The sequence below is a fragment of the Zeus faber genome (assembly GCF_960531495.2).
Source record: "Zeus faber genome assembly, chromosome: 20".
In the NCBI taxonomy this organism is placed as follows: Eukaryota; Metazoa; Chordata; class Actinopteri; order Zeiformes; family Zeidae; genus Zeus; species Zeus faber.
Window position 1 is genome coordinate 21435970 of NC_137207.1, and position 21815 is coordinate 21457784.

The following is a 21815-nucleotide window of genomic DNA, read 5'->3' on the forward strand; positions in this document are numbered from 1 at the left end:
CATGTCTCGTTCCATCCAGCGACGCCACGTCGCACCACAGACTGTCCAGGAGTTGAGTGGTACCCTGATCCAGGTCTGGGAGGAGATCCCTCAGGAGAACATCCGTCGTCTCATCAGGAGCGTGCCCAGACGTTGTAGGGAGTGCATACAGGCACTGAGCATCATTTTGAATTGTCTTGAGGAATTTCACCAGAAGGTGGATCAGCCTGTGATCTGATTTTTCCACTTTTTTTTTGAGTATGATTGTGAATCCAGACCTCCATGGGTTAATGATTTTGATTTGCATTGATCATTCTTATGTCATTTTGTTCTCAACACATTCCACTATGTAATGAATAAAGATTTTCAACTGGAATATTTCATTCACCGAGATCTAGGATGTGTTGTTTAACTGTTCCTGTTCCTTAACTGCAGTGTGTGTGTGTGTGTGTGTGTGTGTATATATATATATATATATATATATATATATATATAGTGTGTGCATATATATACAATATCTGGATTGTGCAAACATATTTTTGACAGTAAATACAAGGACAGAAGAATAAAATGGATGAAGAAAGAAAACCAAAGTGTTACTCCACTTTTATCGCTGTCGCTTTTTCATGCGTCAGCCGACGTATGAAACATTTGCGTGATGTTTGCGGGTCTTATTTATTGTTCCTTTAGGATTATTGTATTATCATTGTTGTCATGTTAATTGAGCTTTATTGTTTTTTTAGTTATCTTTAGGTTGATTGTACATCACCAATCTTTCTATTTTATCTGGTTTTTTAAAATTTTATTTTATTTGTCTGCAAAATAGCCCAGGTTCCCCTCCCCGCATACAAACACCCAAATTAGACAACCCCCAAAAAACTCCCTCTGCAAATAAAGATCCTAATTAGTGAGTTTTTCCAGATCTCCTGAAGGTTTGTTTAAAAGGTCACATCTTCACAATAACAAAGTGGAGATCGTCATCCTGAGAATATCCATCAGATCTCAGCGACCAGAGAGAGGTTCCTTCAAGCTGAATAAATTCACTTGATTCGGGGATTACATTTAAATCTTTCCTCCGCAGCGGAAACTAAGCCGTCAAAACAGCGGTTTAAGGGATTTTGAAGGGTGCAAAAGGGAACATTCCAGAACAGTACAAACACCAGAAGAAGAGGATAAATAATGACATTATGTGTGATAAATCATAAATATATGTTATAAAAAATAATATATAAAAAACGCATAATCCAAAAAAACTTTCAGAGGATATCGATATACTTAAAAGGGCCATACTTTAGAATTAAAATTTTTCCTAAAAATTGTATACAAATTACATATACACATGTATTTTGTATCTATAGAAATTAGAGCAAAATTAAGAACTTTGACAAAAAAATATGTAAAAAAAAAAATATGTATATATATACACACATACACACACTACTCACAAAAAGTTAGGGATATTCAGCTTTCGGGTGAAATTTCAGGATGAACCTAAAATACACTATAACCTTTACAAGTGAACATAATTTGACCTTCTCTAAACTTTTGAATGCACATGTCCAACTGTTGTAAATGTTTCAGTACTTTTTGCACAACTTGCTGTTCTCTAACAAGGAGCTGAAGGGCAAAATTCACAACAGGTGTTTGATCCATGAATCCACCAATACATTTCCTGGTTCAATTAGAATTGGTATTTAAACAGTCCTCTTCATCATGCTGTTCACGTTTTGACATCATGAGACCAAGACGACACCTAACAACTGATCAACAGGACCTCGCCATTGCGAGGCTTCAAACAGGATGTTCTCAGAGGGAAGTGGCCACTGAGCTTAGAGTGTCACAGAGTGTCATCAGCAGCTTGCAACAGAGATACAGAGACTGGAAGAGTCACAGAAAGGCATAGAAGTGGACGTCCTTTGGCCACATCCCACACTGATGAGCGCTTCATTGTGAACAGTGCCCTGCGGAACCAGATGATGATGCCACTCAACTCCAGGCACATTTAAGGGAGGTGAGAGGCACCCAAGTGTCACATCAGACCATTCAAAACCGTTTACATCAGCGTGGTCTGCGTGCTAGACGACCTGCAAGGGTACCTGACCACACCAACAGGCACAGGCATCATTGTCTTGCACGGGCCAGGGAGCATTTACGCTGGACAAGGGACCAGTGGCCTCAGTGCTGTTCTCTGCTGAAAGTCGATTCACGTTGAGCAGAAATGATGCCGCCAATGATGTTGGAGACGTCAAGGAGAGCGCTACGCATCAGCCACTGTTGTCACAGACGAGCCTTTGGTGGTGGTGGTGTTACAGTGTGGGCAGGTGTGTCAACGATCACTCTTCTTGAAGGGCAGGGCCGCCCTTCAAGAAGAGTGGGGGGCCAGGCCTCAGCAGACAATAAGTCGACTTGTGAACAGCATGAGACGTGGTTGTCAAGCTGTAATTGATGCTCAAGGGCACATGACAAGTTATTGAGACATTGACATTTTTTGTTGTGGTTTACCCACCACTGTTGTTGGCTTTTGTTTTCAATAAATTGTTTGAGATGAGGAAATCACCATTGCATGCTTCTACTTAAATGCCCTACTTTCATGATATAATATCACTGTAGCGTGAACTTTTTACATTTTCCATAAATTTCACCAGAAAGCCAAATATATGTAACTTTTTGTGAGTAGTGTATATATAGATAAATATAATGTAATTTCTTTGAAATCCTTCAAAAATACGGAGAGGTTAGGAACAAACAAGATGAGAAAAGCACTGTATGATGGATAGAAGATGGATGGAGGATGGATAGAAGATGGATGGATGAAGGATGGATAGAAGATGGATGAAGGATGGATAGAAGATGGATAGAGAATGGATGGAAGATGGATAGAGGATGGATGGAGGATGGATAGAGGATAGATAGAAGATGGCTAGAAGATAGATAGAAGATGATAGAAGATGGATGGAGGATGGATGGAGGATGGATGGAGGATGGATAGAAGATGGATAGAAGATAGATAGAAGGATGGATAGAAGATGGATAGAGAATGGATGGAAGATGGATAGAGGATGGATGGAGGATGGATAGAGGATGGATAGAACGGAGGAAAAGAGGGAAAGTGAAGCACTGACTGGTTGAGGCTTCGCTCCCTGAACGAGTTGTTCCTGGAGGAGGTGGGAGGGGCGGAGGAGGACGAGTCGTCTGGATCCTCCGCTTCCAGACTGCGGTTACAGGACCTGGGGGGGAGGGAAGGAGAAGAAAAAGAAGAGAGAGAATCAAACCAGATTCTAGAAGACATAGAACCCACATAGGACCTTCTACAGAGCGGGATTATTAAAAATATTAAAAATAATAAAATCGTTTTAAAATAAAATAAAACACAAACATAAAATAAAAATCGACATATGATAAAAATCGAAACACTTGCAAATAGTATAAATATAATAAGCCACCTGATGATCTGCAGGATGCTGCTGACGGTCGCCTCCTTCTCAGGGGCATGCAGCCCGTCTGCCCCGCAGCGAGACAGGAAGTGGTGCTGCCCCCTGTAGGACGACACAAACTGCATGCACGTACGCACGCACGCAGGCATGCACACACACACACACACACACACACACACACACACACACACACACACACACACACACTCTAAATACCATCACACTGCTTTTTTTTTATTATCATACATTTAGTTTGAAAATAACAAATACTATTTAAGCTTTTTTTTTTCTCAATTAAAATTACAATTTGTAGTACTTTTAATAATTTTTTAATTAAATTTTTGTTTCTGTTAAAATTACATTTTTCGGGGGAAATTTATTTTCTTATTTTATCTTATTTTCAATTTTTTCACTTTTTTGTATTTTAATTTGTTTTTTATTCCCATGCCTCCTTCATGACTTTAAGTGAATTTTAATGCAATATTGTCTATTTGAAACACATTTTTTGTTGTTTTTAAAGCACTTTGAGCTGCATTTTATGTATCAGGTGATATATAAATATAAAGTATTATTAGTAATATGTCTAAATTGTGTGTGTGCATGCGTGCGTGTATGTATTTATGTGTGTATCAGTGCATGTGTGTGCGTGTACATGTATGTATGTATGTATGTATGTATGTGTGTGTACATGTATGTGACTGCGTGTGTGTATACATATGTGTGTATGTGTGTGTGTGTGTGTGTGTGTGTGTGTACGTGTGTACAAGTGTGTGTGTGTGTGCGTGTGTACAAGTGTGTGTGGGTGCGTGCCTCCAGAGCGTCCTCAGTGTGCTCCTCCACAGGGTTCAGGCTGATGATGCTTGCTGTTCCATCCAGAGCGTCGCTCAGCTCCTTCAGGAAAACTCCACAGAACGGAACCACCTGCAAGAAAAACACCACAGAGTATGTTTTTAAACACTTTGAAAAAGAACTATGGAATTACTTTTTCACATGTTTATTTAAGAAAACAAAAATAAACCATTAAAATCTTCATGTTTTACCAAAGATCTGGCTGCCCCAGGCTCAAAATCACTGCTTGAAAGCATCGAACATCATAACGCGTTTTGGGTGTTGAGGCGTGGCTCACAGTCGGCGTTCCGGTGTTGTGGAGTTTGGTTGAGTTTGGGTGTGGCTGAAATACTGATTAGAAGGGGTGTCCACATACATTTGGCTATGTAGTGTACCTTGCATCCTGGGATGTGCATGGCCCTGGTCACCAGCTTCTTGTACTCGGAGGAGGACTCGTGCTGGGCCATGGCGTCCTTCAGGCTCCGCATCGTCTCAATATCTGACTGGTCCATGAACTGCCACATCTTCAGCACCTTGCGGGACCTGCCGTGCGTACACACACACACACACACACACACACACACACACACACACACACACACACACACACACACACATACACACACACACACACACACACACACACACACACACACACACACACACAATAATAAACCTTATAAAACGAATTCACAATAAAACATCAGATGAAACCAATGAAAACACAAAAAGTGTACTTTGCATATTTGCACAAGCATTGATAAAAATGAAAAGCAAAAGGAACAAAAATGCACAAGCAGCACAAGTGATTTAAAGGAACCGACTTCGCTGTGTGTGTGTGTGTGTGTGTGTGTGTGTGTGTGTGTGTGTGTGTGTGTGTGTGTGTGTGTGTGTGTGTCTGCATGTCAGACCTGAGTCCAGCCAGGAACTCCATGACAGCGTTGTAGTTTCCCATGTTCCAGCAGCTTTTGGCCACGTGCACCAGGCAGGAGAACACCTCCTTCTTCTCCTCCATGGAGCTTGCTGTAAGGACCAGCCACGTAACCCAGGAGCTCACCTGAAAGTAAAATACATTGCTGTATGCTGTATGTGTATACAGTTTATATACATATATACTTAATAACCGTGAAACACCCGCGCCACAACAGTCCAACAACAGTCAACAGCAGTGCAACAACTGTGCAACAACAGTGAAACAGCAGTGTTGCTACGGCACAACAACAGTGCAACAACAGGCCAAGAAGAGTCCAACAACTGCGCAACAACAGTGTTACAACTGCATAACAACAGTGCAACAACTGCGCAAGAGCAGTGCAACAACTGCGCAACCGTGCAACAACAGTTTAACAACTGCACAACAACAGTGCAACAACAGGCTAACAACAATGCAAAATCTGTGCAAAAACAGTGCAACCGCACAACAACTGTGCAACAACTGTGCAACAGTTCTCCTCCATGGAGCTGACTGTGAGGACCAGCCACGTAACCCAGGAGCTCACCTGAAAGTAAAATACATTATATTAATATAGAACTATGTACTTTGTGTATACAGTATATATACATATATATCTAATAACCGTGAAACACCTGCGCTACCACAGTGCAACAACCACAAAACAACAGTACAACAACCGCACAACAACAGTTCAACGTCTTTGCAACAACTGCGCAACAACAGTCCAACAACAGTGCAACAACCCGAAACAAAAGTGCAACGACGGTGCAACACCAGTGCAACAACAGTGCAACAACAATCCAACAAAAGTGCAACAACTGCATAACAATGCAATAACCACGCAACAACTGCATAACAACAGTGCAACAACCACGCAACAGACCAACAACAGTGCAACAACCGCACAACAACAGTACAACAGCAGTGCAAAAACTGCACCTCAACAGTGCAACAACAGGCCAACAACCGCACAACAGTCCGTCAACAGTGCAATAAACACGCAACAACTACATAACAACAGTGCAACAACCACGCAACAGTCAAACAACAGTGCAACAACCGCACAACAACAGTACAACAGCAGTGCAAAAACTGCACCACAACAGTGCAACAACAGGCCAACAACTGCACAACAACAGTCCGTCAACAGTGCAACAACCATGCAACAACAGTGTCACAACTGCAAAACAACAGTGCAACAACTGCACAACAACGGTGCAACAACAGTGTAACAACTGCACAACAACTGTGCAACAACCGCGCAACAACTGTGCAACAACTACACAACAACCATGCAACAGCAGTGTAACAACTGTGCGACAACAGTGCAATAACAATGGAATCACTGTGGTATAACAGCAGTGGAGCAGCCATGTACATGTATTAATGATGGAATAACTGTATTAACCACCTTAGGAAGGGACCAACCCTCCTACTCAAAATGTGATGAAATATCAGTGCATACCGATGCAGACTCCAAGAATTGTACTAAATCACTGCGATCAGCTCAAATCATTGCTATCAGGTCGTTATGTAATAACTGTGACCGCTCTGGTCTGAGCTGATACAACACACAGTCCTATTTAAAATCAGACTCAGGACGGAGACCAGACTCAAACACAGTAATATACTGTTAGTAGTATTATATAACACTACTAACAGTGCTACATGATACATGTTGTACCTCTAGTCCTCCAAGCCAAACGCACTTTGTCTTTCTCATCCAGGACAAAGCAACCGAGAATATAACCCCCCCAAAAGGAAAAGATCAGCTGTTTTTGATATCCCCTTCCCTCCCCCATCTCCCCCTGAAGCCAGAAAATGACTCCCCCTAACCCCCGACCAAAGAGCTATTACTGGGTTACATAAGGATCTGGGGGTGAGCAGGGGGTGAGTGAAAAGCAGCACTCAGTGACTTCACCGACACTAAACTGAAACACACACACACGGAGCCACGTAATGTTTGGTGCTGTAACTGGACAGTCTCACGTGTTAAGATTTACATTGAATTCCCTTTTGTATTTTTAATTCAGTTTTTTTTCCGAATTCTTTGTTTTATTTTTATTATCATTATTTCTATTTTTTTTGTTTACTATTATTATTATTCTAATAAAAAAGAAAAAAAAAATCCAAATACTGCATAAAAACAACCAGGTCATAAAAATCTGAAAGTGAATTGAAATACTTTCAAATATTACGTCTTCCAGTAATTCATGTTGGAGAAGAATGCAGCATTTAGCAACTTACTGAGCTATAGTCATACATAACCTAAAAATATAACTGAACTAATTTCATTGTCATATCTCACTTTTGGGAACTCGCCGATACCAATACAGGGGATTTTAATAATACATCAATTTAGTGGTGAAATCACGGATTTCAAGCACATTTTCCCATAAATCTATTTCATAGCATTGATTTGTTTGAACAAAAACAGACACAAAGGAGCCGGGTTCCAAAAATAAAGCATGAAACTTCATACCTCTCAACGGGAACAAAACACAACTACAGTATCGTGGGTTTTAAAGGTACTGTAGCAAGATTTATAAGATGGAAATCAGAGAAGATAACCCCCGCTGGCATCCTGCGTCCCTAAAACCACTTTGAAACTACCCTTCTGGCTCGTCCATCTCCCCCTGTGTTTGGACGGAGGAGGGGTTTTTTTTTTGGGAGGACGGTCGTCCCGGTAAACACCCCTGAAGGCAGATTGCTCCTCAAATATGCAAACACAGAGCGCAGACATTAGCCATGTCCGCCAGACCACAACACTGTGTATACACACCCATACATGTACACCAGGACAAACCACACACACACACACACACACACACACACACACACACACACACACACACACACACACACACACACACACACACACACACACACACACACACACACACACACACACACACACACACACACACAGCAGCTACTGCATGCATGCAATGAACCGTTGCATCCAAAACCGCAAACCTGCATACTACTTAGTACGCCAAGTTAGTATGCAAGCGTTGTGAGCACCTCCAAAACCATAATACGCTTCAAATAGTGTGTAAAAAGTACCATGATGAGGTACTGCATCAGGTGAAATATCATAGTATAGTAGTGGTACACCAACACTAGTATCCCGTGTCCAGCTGACAAGCTCATGTATCCCTCAATGCATTGTGATAACGCAATTTTGCGTTGACAACAACTGTTTAAAGCGGTAATCCGTAAGATTATTAAGACATAAAAAAAAAATCCCGTATTTGATATTTATATCAGGTCTTTGGGTTGTTCTTTATAAGAAACACCCATTCAGTGTATTTGTTATGTATGTGTTCCTGTATATTCTGTTTTCCATTGATGGTGGCAGGGTCCGCCACTTCCGGCAATAATTAACTGATTGGCCTGCGTTGATGGTGAATGGATTGAATGGAGTTGTGGGACTTGTAGTGTAAGTACAGTCAGCGTCATCATCAACCCACAAAGTGCAAAAGGATGTAGAGTGGCTATAAGACTCTCACATACTAAACGCCTTCCAAGTGCCCTCCCAGTGCGTTAGCACGGAGCTACTGGTTCATGTGAGAGCAGAGGGTTGTTTTTTTGGGGGGGTTTATTTTATTTTATTTTTTTTTACAAAGTCCGACATGTTCGAAAAAGACATTCGGGAAGATCTACGTACTTTCAAACAGCGATCCATCACACCGTATGGAGGATCCGCTTTCAAACAGCACTTACAGCCTAATTTACCGGACCACAGCGCCAGAAACCGGGACGCAGGAGTCAACCGTAATTTACACTTATGAATGATGATGAATGATGATGAATAAAAGAAACCCGGCCACATATTGCAAAATTAACAATTCTATGAAGATTAAAGATGAAGTCACCCTCAATACAAATACCGTTTATACATCACTATCATTCACAAATCATTAAGTTCAATGATTTTACCAAAACTTTGAACAGGGGCGTGTTCTGTCTCCAGTAAACATGATATTTGGTACTATTTTATACAAACTATTTGGTTCGTGGTTCATTATTACAGGTGAAAACATGATATTTTGGTATTTATTGATCCCTGCAGCCGTAACATTCTACTTTTCATCTACAAGGAAAATAGGCACTTTTGGTACAAATAAGCACATTCACGCTGCCAGTGTCGACGGTGTAAACATCCGGCGCGGCAAATTTCATCCTCTTCTGTTGCCGTTTCAAAATGTCAAAGGCAAGAAAGTAGGACAGGACGAAGAACAAGGGTTGATAAAAAAAACTAAAAAGTTTCCTGGAGGCAAATTATCATCTTGAGTTCCATGTTAGCATTGATTTTTAAACTGATTATTGGGAAATTAATGTGATTATCACTTATAGTGTGGTACTGTAGGTATAGTATAACGTGCTTACAGAAGTACATGAGTTACGATGTAGTTCCACAAATTTAACTCGTGGAACGATCGGGCAGGGCCGATGCTAACTTTTAGAAGTAGTTGTCAAGTTGGCAGCCGTGCATCAACTGTTGGTTGCCAAGACTGACAGAATGGTTGCCAAATGGCCCAATGGTTGAGTGACAATGATCCTACATAGTTATGTTCCATATCTATATATTTTCACTGTTATCCTTGGCAGAAGCTGCTTAACATACAGAGGTATGTAGGGATGAAAAGTTGTTGACAACCGGGCAATCAGACCGCACAGGATGGTCAACAATGGCCCCAAACCTGGTTGCCCGGAGCAACTGGGCAACCATTATTGAAGGGCCCTGTGCTGCCCGCAGACTTAAATAGGGGGCAACGGGACCCAACAAAATGGTCGACAATGGGACAAAAACTGGTTGCTCGGGTCAACTAGGCAACCGCTATTGCTGGGGCCCTGTGCTATCCGCAGACCCGCTTAGAGGGCAACCGGACCGCACAAGATAGCTGACAATTGGCCAAAATCTGGTTGCCCGTGCTATCCGCAGACTCTGATAACCCGTCCACCCCAAGTTGCCGGTTCCACATCTTCTGAGTTACGAGTTGTGACATAACGTGCAGCGTGGCCAGTTGCTGTACGGATGGGTCGGAAGAGAGAGTCAGAGGGAAAACATAGAACTAGAGAGAAAAGATCCTTCATGGACGGCGGTAGCATCACAGGAACTAGGCCGGGAGTCACGCTGTGGGCGCGGCTCCGAGCGGTATCAAACATTTATCAAACATTTTGTGGAATAACCGGGGGGGGGGGGTTGCGTTGCGCCACACCACATCCTACCTCCGAAACAACACCCCGGGAAATTCGGCAACATGTCTTCACCGATAACAAAGGGGGAAATCCACCGTGACGCACGATTTGGGAATGGTTCGATGGTGGCGAAACTGAATCAAACGAAGGAAGAGTTTAAAACTAGGTGGAGGGAAGAAGAAAACGACGTAGTAGTAGAAGTGTAGTAGAACGCAATAGAATAGAGAGACAATACAGTACAGTAGAGTAGAGAATGGAAGGGAGTATACTGTTGGGTAGAATGGGATGGAATAGAACAGACTACAGTGGAATCTAGTATTATATAATGGAATAGAACACAATAGAATAAGATACAGTAGAATATAATTGGAATAGAATAGAACTGAGTAGAGTAGACTAGAATAGAGTAGAATAGAATATAATCAAATAGAATAGAGGAGAGTTCAATATAATCAAATAGAATAGAGTAAAGTAGAATATAATCAAATAGAATAGAATAGAGTTGAATAGAGTAGGAGGAGGGGCTGGTTATGCAGTAATCAGAGGGTTCCTGGTTCGATCCCCGGCGGCGCGCCGAAGTGTCCTCGAGCACGACACTGAACCCCCCCCACTGCCGGCCTATGAGCATGAGGCACGTGCTGTTAAAGCTCTTTGAGCGGCCGCAAGGTTAGAAAAGCGACGTGCGAATGCATGACAAAAAATACTAGAGTAGAATAGAACACAATAGAATAGAACAGAGTGGCAGCTCAGGAGGCGGAGGATCAGCTCCGGGAACGGTTGATCCACGAGGTGAGAACAGTGACACGACATGGCCATGGATCAATTGCGATGACACATCCTTTTGATATGTGTGTGTGTGTGTGTGTGTGTGTGTGTGTGTGTGTGTGTGTGTGTGTGTGTGTGTAAATATGAGGTTCACCCCCCCCACTCTGACACATGAGAACACGCTGTACCTGTCAGAGCTGGTCTCCCCCGACCTCCCCCGCCCCTCTCGACTCCCCCAAACAGCCAGCCCTCCACCCCGACTCCCCCACACCCATACAAGGCCTCCTGAGAAAGAAAGCCCTGTGAAGGACGTAAATTCAGATGTGAAATCAGGTCGGGAGGGGGATTTTAGATTTCAGGCGCCTCTTCACTCCGTCCCTTTGGCTCTGCGGGGATTCTTAATTAAAATAGATTACGGGAGTAGTAATCTATTACTTTAATCATCTATTACTTTAGGACTTTATTATTATGAAGTAGAGTAGTAATAACACTTTTTATCAAAGTTCTCTCGTCCGTCTCGGGGCTTAAGAGTCAGTGGGTGCTGTCAAGCTACTGCTTAAATATGCAACTGTGGCTGGATCAAGTGGTGGCGCGTAAATATCTTGCCAGTCGTCCTTCCCCAAAAAAATCGTTGATCGATATAGACGTATTTGTCAAGAAAAAAATGTTGCGATATTTGATCTTTGGCAATATCGTTATATGGCTTGTTAAAATTTGTATATATTGAAATTTGTTTTAATGAAAAATAAAGACAAAAAGTGATACAAAAAATTTGGAATTTTACAGAAAAAATATTGAATTTTTATTTCTATCAGATATATGTAATATTTAGAATTACATATATCTAATAGAAATAAACAAAACAGCAACCTCTATCTTATTATTACATCCATTTGGTGTTCGTTCAAATTTCTCATCGTACATCGACAAAAAAGGTCAAATTTTCATACTTTCCTTGACTTTATTTTAGTCTAAAAATAGTTTTCTCTCCCACCGACCCCACGTGTCACTCATGTTGTCGGATTTGTGTAGATATTTCAGGGGAAATAACAAAAAACACCGTCGCCCCGAGCTCAAATTAAACACGAAACACAGAAGCCAAAAGCCAGGTCTCCTGCGTTAGAACCGGACCTCGTGTGTTTGTGGAGACGGTCTCACTCGGTCCAGGCATCTAAGATAAGGAGCTATTTTGGGGACTCCCTCGTCGGTGTCGACCCCCAGATGGAAGCTTCTCCTGGGGGAGCCGCCGTCCGTCTCCGGGTGCATTTTGCCCATACATGGCGACTTAGCGTGCGCAGAAGAAAGAAAAAACTAAAAAAAAAAAAAAACACACCGATTTTGGGTCTCTCTCATCTCTTGGACCGAAATGAAAGCCAGCTGATGTTGGAGGCACGCAACTTAAAGATGACATCACCACCACCACCACCACCATCATCTCAGATTGTTTATTCTCGGTGTCGCTGGAGAGCAAAGGTTGGCATCGGCGTCAGCGTCAGCCAAAAAACTGTCATAACGCTGTGTGTGTGTGTTTGTGCAGGCGTCCGTGCGTGTGTATGTATGTGTGTGTGTGTGTGCGTGTTTGCGTTCGGTGCTCCACGGTATTGCGTGATACCAAAAAACAGCGTATAGCGCAGATTAAATCGAATATAATTGCAGCGGAGCCGGGGGCTTTTGCGTATTAGCCTCGGAGTCACGGTGGACGTCCATGAAAGGCCGTCGGAGGAGTTTCTTCCACATTTTGGGAAGTGAGATTAGGTTCCCAAAACCCACAAAACACCGTGAGCGACAGCTATTCTTACACACAATAAGTTTCTGGTTGTTCTTCCCAGATGTAGGTTGGGAGCAGGGAGCGGCGGAGACTCAACGTTAAAAAGAACATAAAGGACCAGCTTCAACATGAGACTTCCAGAACAACCTGTTGAAGGATGGACCCACAGACGGACAGAAGGACAGACGGCTTGATAGAGACAGAGTGAGATGGATAGACAGATAGACGGACAGACGGGTTGATAGAGACAGAGTGAGATGGATAGACAGATAGACGGCTTGATAGAGACAGAGTGAGATGGATAGACAGATAGACGGACAGACGGCTTGATATAGACAGAGTGAGATGGATAGACAGATAGATGGACAGACGGGTTGATAGAGACAGAGAGAGAGAGATGGATAGACAGTTAGACAGCTGGATAGAGAGAGAGAGACAGACAGATTATTGTTATTACTATTATTATTCCTTACGTGCTCTGCTGTTGTATTGTATTTAAAATGAAGCTGCGCTGCTGAATCCAAAAATCCCTGTTTCCCGTTCCCATGGCAACGATTGTCAAAGTCCCTTCCTCGACTTTAATAGGACGCAGTTTGAACAGGGCAGGTTAAATTGTTTCTTTGTTCGTGTTGGGATGTTTTTTGGGGGAACAACAGAGCTCCGTCCTGACCTCGTTGAAGCGCGCCACCAGGTCCTCCACGGCGCTGGCCCGCTGAGCACTGTGGGTGGGCGTGGCGGGCACGGACAGCGAGGCCTTGAGGTCCGGGTGGCGCCGGGCGTGGCACTCGGGGCCGCCCAGGTCCCGGGTCAGGAAGCACAGGTAGTCCAGGGGGAAGACCTGGCCGTGGGGGGGGGGGGGTGAATGGTTGCATTTATGAATGACTGAGTAAAATAATGAACGGATGGGTAAGTAAATTAATACATGAATGGGTGAGTAAATTAACAAATGGACTGATGGGTGAATGAATGAATGAATCAATGAATGGGTGAGTAATGAATAAATTAATTGATGGATGAATGGATGAATGACCGAACGAACAAACAAGAGCGTAAATTAATGGCGAATGAATGATTAAATGAATGGGCGAGTTAATGAATGAATGAATAAATGAATGAGTGAGTGAGTGAATGGGAGAGTAAATAAATGAATAAACAAATGAATGAATGAACGAATGGGTGAATGGGAGAGTAAATGAATGGGTGAGTAAATTAATGAGTAAACAAATGAATAAACAAATGAACGAGTGAATTAATGAACAGGTGAAGGGGAGCGTAAATGAATGGGTGAGTGAATGAATGACAGGGTGAAAATACCTGCTGGTAGAGCTGCTGCTCCTGCTGTGTGAGGATGGAGGCGATCTCCTCTGGAAACTTGACGAGGTGCCGCAGCTCCGCTAGCTCCGTGCTAACACCGCTAAGACTGGAGGGAAGATGGCCGCCGCTCATGCTGCTGGCCAGCTGACGCTCTGAGGGGGAGGAGGGGGGAGAGGGCGGGTCAAGTTTGAATCGGGGGAGACACCGAAACCACTCTTTCACGGTGAAAACAGTGCTGGTGGCTTAGAAAATACTAAAAGTACAAGTATCTAACTAGTACTTTGTGGCAGTCTCTCCTGCCCCGCGCCATCCTAGTGGCGTGTTTAGGGACCTCTGGCACAGAGACACAGGCGACAGGGTTTCGGACACACAGTTTATTGTCGAGCGTGGGCCAGCTGCAATAAGCCCAGGAGCAGATAGACATGTGTCATGACAAGGGCTCCTCTCATGAGTGTGTGTGGGGACGGGGGTTTTACCTGTTGCTCGTTAGACCAGCCGACAAGCAACAGGTATGCAGCCACTCTGATCCTGGACGCCAATTACCTGGACCCAGGACAGGTGTGGCTGCTTGAACCACACCATCCCCACCCCACATACTTACACTTAAAGTTTAAATATTAGTTATCATAGTGCTACTAGTTGACATAGTGCAACTAGTTACCATAGTGCTACTAGTTACTATAGTACTACTAGTTAGTATCGTGCTCCTAGTTAGTATAGCACTACTAGTTATCATGCTATTAGTTACCACAGTGCTACTTCATGTTAACTAGTGTAGATAGATGTGTACATACAGTACGTGTGATTTCTTATCTCATGAATTTCCCTCCATTGATGGATAAAGTCTGATCCGTTTATGTGTTGATTCTAGACACTTTTTCTTGTTGTTAGGTTGTTAAGTTACGACCTGGTTACACAGGAGTGCAGCAGCCTCTTACTCATGCACTGCATACTTGACATATTACAGATTTGTCCGTTTGGATTTTTCATGTACACTTGGTCTGTGGTTTATTTACCGGCCCGCGGTGCTGATGATGGATTGGAGAAATAATATTTAGGAATCCGTATTTCAAACTAAAAAATGTGACAAGCCTTAACCTCTATCACAGCAGAGATCAGCAGCCAAATCCTGAGGTACAGTCTGTTTACATAGATATACATGGAGTGAGTGAGTGTGTGTGTGTAGTCTTATAAAATAAATAGGAAATCTCCTTAATAATTATATTTTTACTCCTTTTCTGAGCAAATTAGGGTTAATTTCTATTAATAATTTATGATTAAATTAATCAATCAGCCATAATTGGAAATACTTTTGGATTTTGAACATTTATACTTATTATTTTTCTCTCTTTTTATTATTATAAGTGAATCGATCAGTTGTGATTCAAAATATTTGGAAATTTGGACCATTTATAAGATTTTGTTATTTTTAATCATTTTAAGTCGAGTAAGTTGTAATTCTAAATTTTAATATTATTATTAATTATTTTTTTTTCCACCCAGTCCTGTTGGCGACATTATGCTGCCAAGTTAGGCACAAAGAGAGACAACATTCTGTGAGAAAAGATAAAATACCAGGAATTAGACTGAGCCCTTCTGATTACTGTCATACTGGGAAACACACACACACGGACACACACACACGGACACACACACAAGGACACACACACACACACACACACACACACACGGCAGTGTCTGGGGCAACCATTGAGATGTGCAACAGGTCGCCATGGCAACGCAGTAACTGCTCTGCAGGAAGACAATTGTGTAAAGAAGCTTGTTAACACAATTTGATAGAAAGATGGAGAGATGGATACATGGAAAGATGCAATGAGAGATGAAGGAATAGAAAGAGAGAACGAAAGATAGAACGAAAGGCAGCAAGATGGAGGAAGGATAGATGGATAGAAAAAGGGGATACATAAAGGGAACGGTAGACGGATAGAAAGCAAGATAGAGGGATGACACAATAGATCGATAAAAGCACAGAACGATAGAGCGATAGAACCGGTGAACAATGGTCCGTCAGACGAGCTCCGTTTATCTTTCCTTTGATCTGGAAATCACTCATCGTGTAAATGAGCAACTTGAATTTCACGACCACACAGGAGCTGCATCCGCACCTCCATCCATCCCTTCATCCAATGTATTCATCCATTTAAAGTGAGACAATCACAGCAATCCATGTAGGGTTCCCTCTTTAAACAAGGCCAGAAAGCACTGGGGGAGAAAAAAAAAAAAAAAAAAAAAAAAATATATATATATATATATATAGATATATATATATATATATATAATATAAAGACAATATAAAATATATGTATATAACTATAATATGAAGATAATACAGATGTAATATCTTACTATATACATAAATAATCAATTCTTCCATTAAGACATGCAGCTGCTTAAAAAAGGGGATATTAATGATTGTCCAGAAACATAAATGACCAAAGCAGATAGATAGATAGATAGATAGATAGATAGATAGATAGATAGATAGATAGATAGTAGAGAAAGCATTGCATTAAAAAAAATTGGCACATTAAAGTGGTTATCCGTAAAACATTGTTTTGTTAAAAAAAAAAATCTCATATTTGACATTATTTTTGTTTTTTCTATTGACTGTTTTTTTCTAAGAAATAGCCCTTGAATGTCTTTGTGTTATGCGTGGCGGAGTCCGCCACCTTTCCCCCGCAATGATGTACAATACAATACCAAATTAAGTTATCACTGAATTAATTGAACCAGAAGGAACTCCAACTCTGCTGTGGAGATGCTTCTCCACCGAAAAACCTGGAGAGCTGATCTCTATGCATGGACACACTCATTTGTGTGTGTGTGTGTGTGTGTGTGTGTGAGTGTGAGTGTGGGTGTGTTAGATTGCCTGAACATCCTTTTTAATGATCCTTTTGGTCTTTTATCGCCGTTGCTGCTTTAATAAACGGAATCAAGTGGAAAGAGACAGGAAATATGGCCGACAGGAGGAGAAGGACACGGTCTTGCGTGCGCGCGCACACACACACGCAAAATGGAAGATGATTGATTCAACAACTTTGAATACTGTTTGGTTTAGAGGGAAATTAATGATGTCTTAATCATACGTTGGCTCCCTTGAAATAAAGTAAACAAAATAAATACAATAAAACAATGAAATGATCACCCAGCGATGCCACAAAAAGAACTGAAAGCAGAGAAATAAGGACCCGTCACACACACACACACACACACACACACACACACACACACACACACACACTTTAAGAGTGGAACCATGTAAACAAACTGAAACCATCTGGTGTTTGATATAAACTCATAAAATAAAGATAAACTATTAAAGTGACAACGACTCCTCAAAGTGACGCTTTGACCCGAAAACCAATAATTAACCACCTAATTATCATTACTTACCATGGACAGATTATCTTAACTAAGATTTATTTGAAAACATGTTGATGATTGATTGACAGAAAAATCCCCAAAGTAAATAGTTATGCAAACGTTTGAATAAATGAGACCGACCAAACTCCATTTCTATATGAGATTGTGTACTGAGCTTGTACTGAGAAACTGAGCTTGGTAGGTAACGTCTTGGTGTACGTTGCAATGGCGTACAATGTTTTATCCTATTTTTTTTTGTTATTTATTAGGACAGAAGGGGTGAATGACGGGTCCTCCAGGTAACAGCAGGACTGTTCCTCTCCCTGATGCCAGACGGTGTAAACGCGTTGGGAACCGCACAGCGCTCTGACCTCCAGACTTATCATCAATATCAAATCAATATCAACAAAGTGATTCGAGTCCCGTGAACCTGGCTTCAAAGTTACATTTCAGTAAACCCTATCCACCATAAAAAGCCAAAATACAGTTTATGTCACCGAGCAGACAAAACAACATCTAGACAAACTGTGTCCTTAGTTTGGATGTTTACATGGGAATTAAATAAACAATGTTTATTTTCATCTCTCTATACAGTGCATAGATAGTGTTTACGCACATGCATACTTTTATATTAAATATAATAAATAAGTATGTCATGTGTGCATAGTAAATATGTTGCACACATCCGTTGTTATTTTACTAACCCATTGGAATGCTTGCGAACACATTCTCACTCCATGATGAATTTGTTTTGGCACATTTTGTCCATTTGATTTACTACTGCCATGCTTAATCTACTAATGATGTACCATATAAAGTTATAACTGTTTAGGAGCAGATCACATTAATTGTTGAAATCCAATAGTTTCTAGCAGAGAATTCACTAAACATGTGAACAAACATTTTAAAATGTTATTAAAAGTAAAATATGCAGAGTTTCAACAAGTGGAGGCTTTTATATTCACTGTATCAGTACAAAGCACTTCAGAAAGTATCAAGTGCTACACTGTCACTTATTAATAAATGAAATATAGAAAAATAACAGTGAGCTAATATAGAAATAACTCATACTAATAACTCATAGTAATAAATCATAGTAATAATTCATAGTAAAGCTGACGTTAATAACTACATGATCTCAATCCAACAACTCAGTGTAACAACTCAGTGTAGTAACGAAGTGCAACAAATCAGTGTAACAACACAGTGTAACAACTCTGCGTAGTAACTAAGTGCAACAACTGTGGAACAACTCAGTGTAGTATCTAAGTGCAACAACTCTGTAACAACTCAGTGTAGTTACTAAGTGCAACAACTCTGTGAAACAACTCAGTGTAGTAACTAGGTGCAACATCTCCATGTAACAAGTCAGTGTAGTAACTAAGTTCAACCACTCAGTGTAACAACTCAGTGGAGTAACTAAGTGTAGTAACAAGTGCAACAGCTCAGTGCAACAACTCAGTGTAACAATGCACTTTAACAAATCAGGGTAGTAAATAAGTGTAGTAACTAAGTGCAACAACTAAGTGTAACAACTCAGTGTAGTAACTAAGCGCAACAACTCAGTCAGCTTCAAGATTCAAGAGGTTTATTCGTTTAATCAATGGGTGCGTTGCATTGACATTGCTCAGTGCGGACTCAGTGTAGTAACTAAGTGTAGTAACTAAGTTCAACAACTCAGTGTAGTAACTCAGTGCAACAACCCAGTGCAACAACTCTGTGTCATAACTAAGTGTAGTAACTAAGTGCAACAACTCAGTGCAAAAACTGTCACAACTAAGTGTAGTAACTAAGTGTAGTAACTAAGTGCAACAACTCAGTGCAACAACTCTGTCACAACTCAGTGTAGTAACGAAGTGCAACAACTCAGTGTAGTAACTAAGTGCAACAACTCAGTGTAGTAACTAAGTATAATAACTCAGCGTAACAACTCTGTGTCGTAACTCAGTGCAACAATTCAGTGTAGTAACTAAGTGTAATAACTCAGTAATAACCCATTGTAACAACTTTTAGTAATAACTAAATGATTTAAGATTCCTCCAGAGTGAATCCTCTCTCCAACCTCAAACCTTTCTCCACAAAGAACACACCAGATTGCATTTCCCCGACAAAACGCTCAACAACAACAACAACAACAACAACAACAATCCCAGCAAGGAACTCACTGATGAGCTTGAGGTCGTCGGGGTGAGCGTGCTTCATGGTGACTGGAGCTTCACTCGTTCACATTTCAGATCAACGTCCACGGAGCAGCTGCTCGCTCTACCGCTCTACCTCCCTCTTCGCCTCCCTCTCTACCTCTACCTCGTCCCTTCGCCGCTCTCCTATTTCTCTTTCTACCTCGCTATCTCTGACTGTGCTCTCTCTCTCTCTCTCTTTCTCTCTCTCTCTGTGTGTCTCCCTCCCCCTCCCTCTCTCGCCTGCCCTCTCTCGCTCTCTCTCCCTCTCCCTTACTATCTCTGACTGTCCGCCCCTCTCCCTCCCTCACTCACTCTCTCTCTTTCTGCTATCCCGTTTCTCTCTCGTTCCCTCCCATCTCTCTCTCTCTCTCTCCTTCCCTCCCATCTCTCTCCCCTTGCCCCCTTCTCTCGTTCTTTCCCTCGGCCTCTTTCCCTTCTCTCTCTCCCCCCTCCACTCTCTTTCTCTCTCTCTCTGCCCGCTCTCATATTTCTTTCTCTCCTGCTCTATTTCTAACTCTGCCTCTTCTTTTCCCCTCTCACCTGCTTTCCCTTAACATCTGACCTCTTCCCTCCCTCGTTCTTTTCTTGACACTATTCTTCATTTGTCATTCTTTCCTTCTCCTGCCCCCCCCCGCACACTCCCCTCTCACCACACTTACATATCGTCCATGAAGAGAGGGAGAGAGATCCAAAAAATTTGATTTTTTTGGTTTATTCTTATTTTCTAAGAAAAATCCTTGAAAATAAAAAACAAATCTCTTATTTTATCGATCCGTCCATCCATCTATCATGCATCTATCTATCCATCCGTCAGTTCATCAGCCCATCTATTATCCATCCTTACATCCGTCCATCCATCCATGTATCCATCCCTCCATCTTGCTATCCATCAGTACATTCATCCATCTCAGTCCAAGAACACAAACAACTTATGAGTTATGACTACGGTGGTGGTGGTGTTGGTTGTTGATGTTACACACACACACACACACACACACACACACACACACACACACACACACACACACACACACACACACACACACACACACACACACACACACACACACACACACACACACACACACACACCCCTCTTCCGTCTTGTACTTGTCCTTAAATCCTTGGTTTACTACAAAACAACCTCCGGTCAACACCTCCCTCAGTGTACTGGCTGTACACTGGTGTACTTCGCTGGCTGACAGTACTGGCAGTACACCAGAAGCTCTGTTTTGCCCTGATAGCACTGGAGCCCTCACCCTGACATTAAAGTTGTCATTTATCCACCAGCACGGCTTTGTTTTTTTATGTGGAGGTCAATAGTTGAATACACACACACACACACACACACGCTGAGGAATGACCATGACCCCTTATTTCTTAACAAATGCTTTTTGCTCGCTTGTTTTTTTTTTTTTTCTTTTAATGCAATGCATAATGCATTTCATTTTTATACTTTGTATTAAATGCATTTTGCTTTTATTGTTACTATGTGTTGGCCCTTTTTCATGTAAAGCACTTTGAGTTGCATGTCGTGTATTAAAGGTTATTATTATTACTATTAAAATAATCATCATCATTATTTCAAAATCCAACCCCAAAAAGTCAACTAGTCATTGTTGCTGTCTCCGGTGCTTCATTTGGGGAGGAAGCAGCGTCGTGCCGTTGGATGGCTTTAGTGCATGTGGAACCTGGAGAATGTGTTCAAGGGAATTTCAGCACTCACACACAGCCGTTAAAATCCCTAAAAATACACTGCTGCTACTTTCTGCTGCTCCTGCACAGCATCCGACCCTGAAACACGGACGGGACGCGCTGACCAACAATTCTATATATTTTTTAGAAACATGAACTTATTTCTTGAAAGGGAAAGTAAATTCAATACGGTTTCATACATTACATGCACAAGAGATGTTATGGATATGCACATGCAGATTCTAGTCAAAACTGATTCATGAGACTTTTCAAGTAAAAAGAAAAATCATTACTAACAAACTGAGAAT

The 21815-nt window shown here is 41.7% G+C and overlaps 1 protein-coding gene across 1 annotated transcript in view; it reads right to left on the bottom strand.

The window, feature by feature from the left end:
- plce1 (phospholipase C, epsilon 1) overlaps positions 1-21815 on the bottom strand; it is a gene marked incomplete at its 5' end in the record, with an annotated part of 96718 nt that overhangs the window by 32145 nt on the left and 42758 nt on the right. The window contains 7 exons of the mRNA XM_080021285.1: positions 3102-3206; positions 3423-3532; positions 4224-4334; positions 4637-4784; positions 5153-5298; positions 13605-13772; positions 14249-14400. Of these exons, the coding sequence (XP_079877411.1) occupies positions 3102-3206; positions 3423-3532; positions 4224-4334; positions 4637-4784; positions 5153-5298; positions 13605-13772; positions 14249-14400 (940 nt within the window). The remainder of the gene's footprint in view (positions 1-3101; positions 3207-3422; positions 3533-4223; positions 4335-4636; positions 4785-5152; positions 5299-13604; positions 13773-14248; positions 14401-21815) is intronic.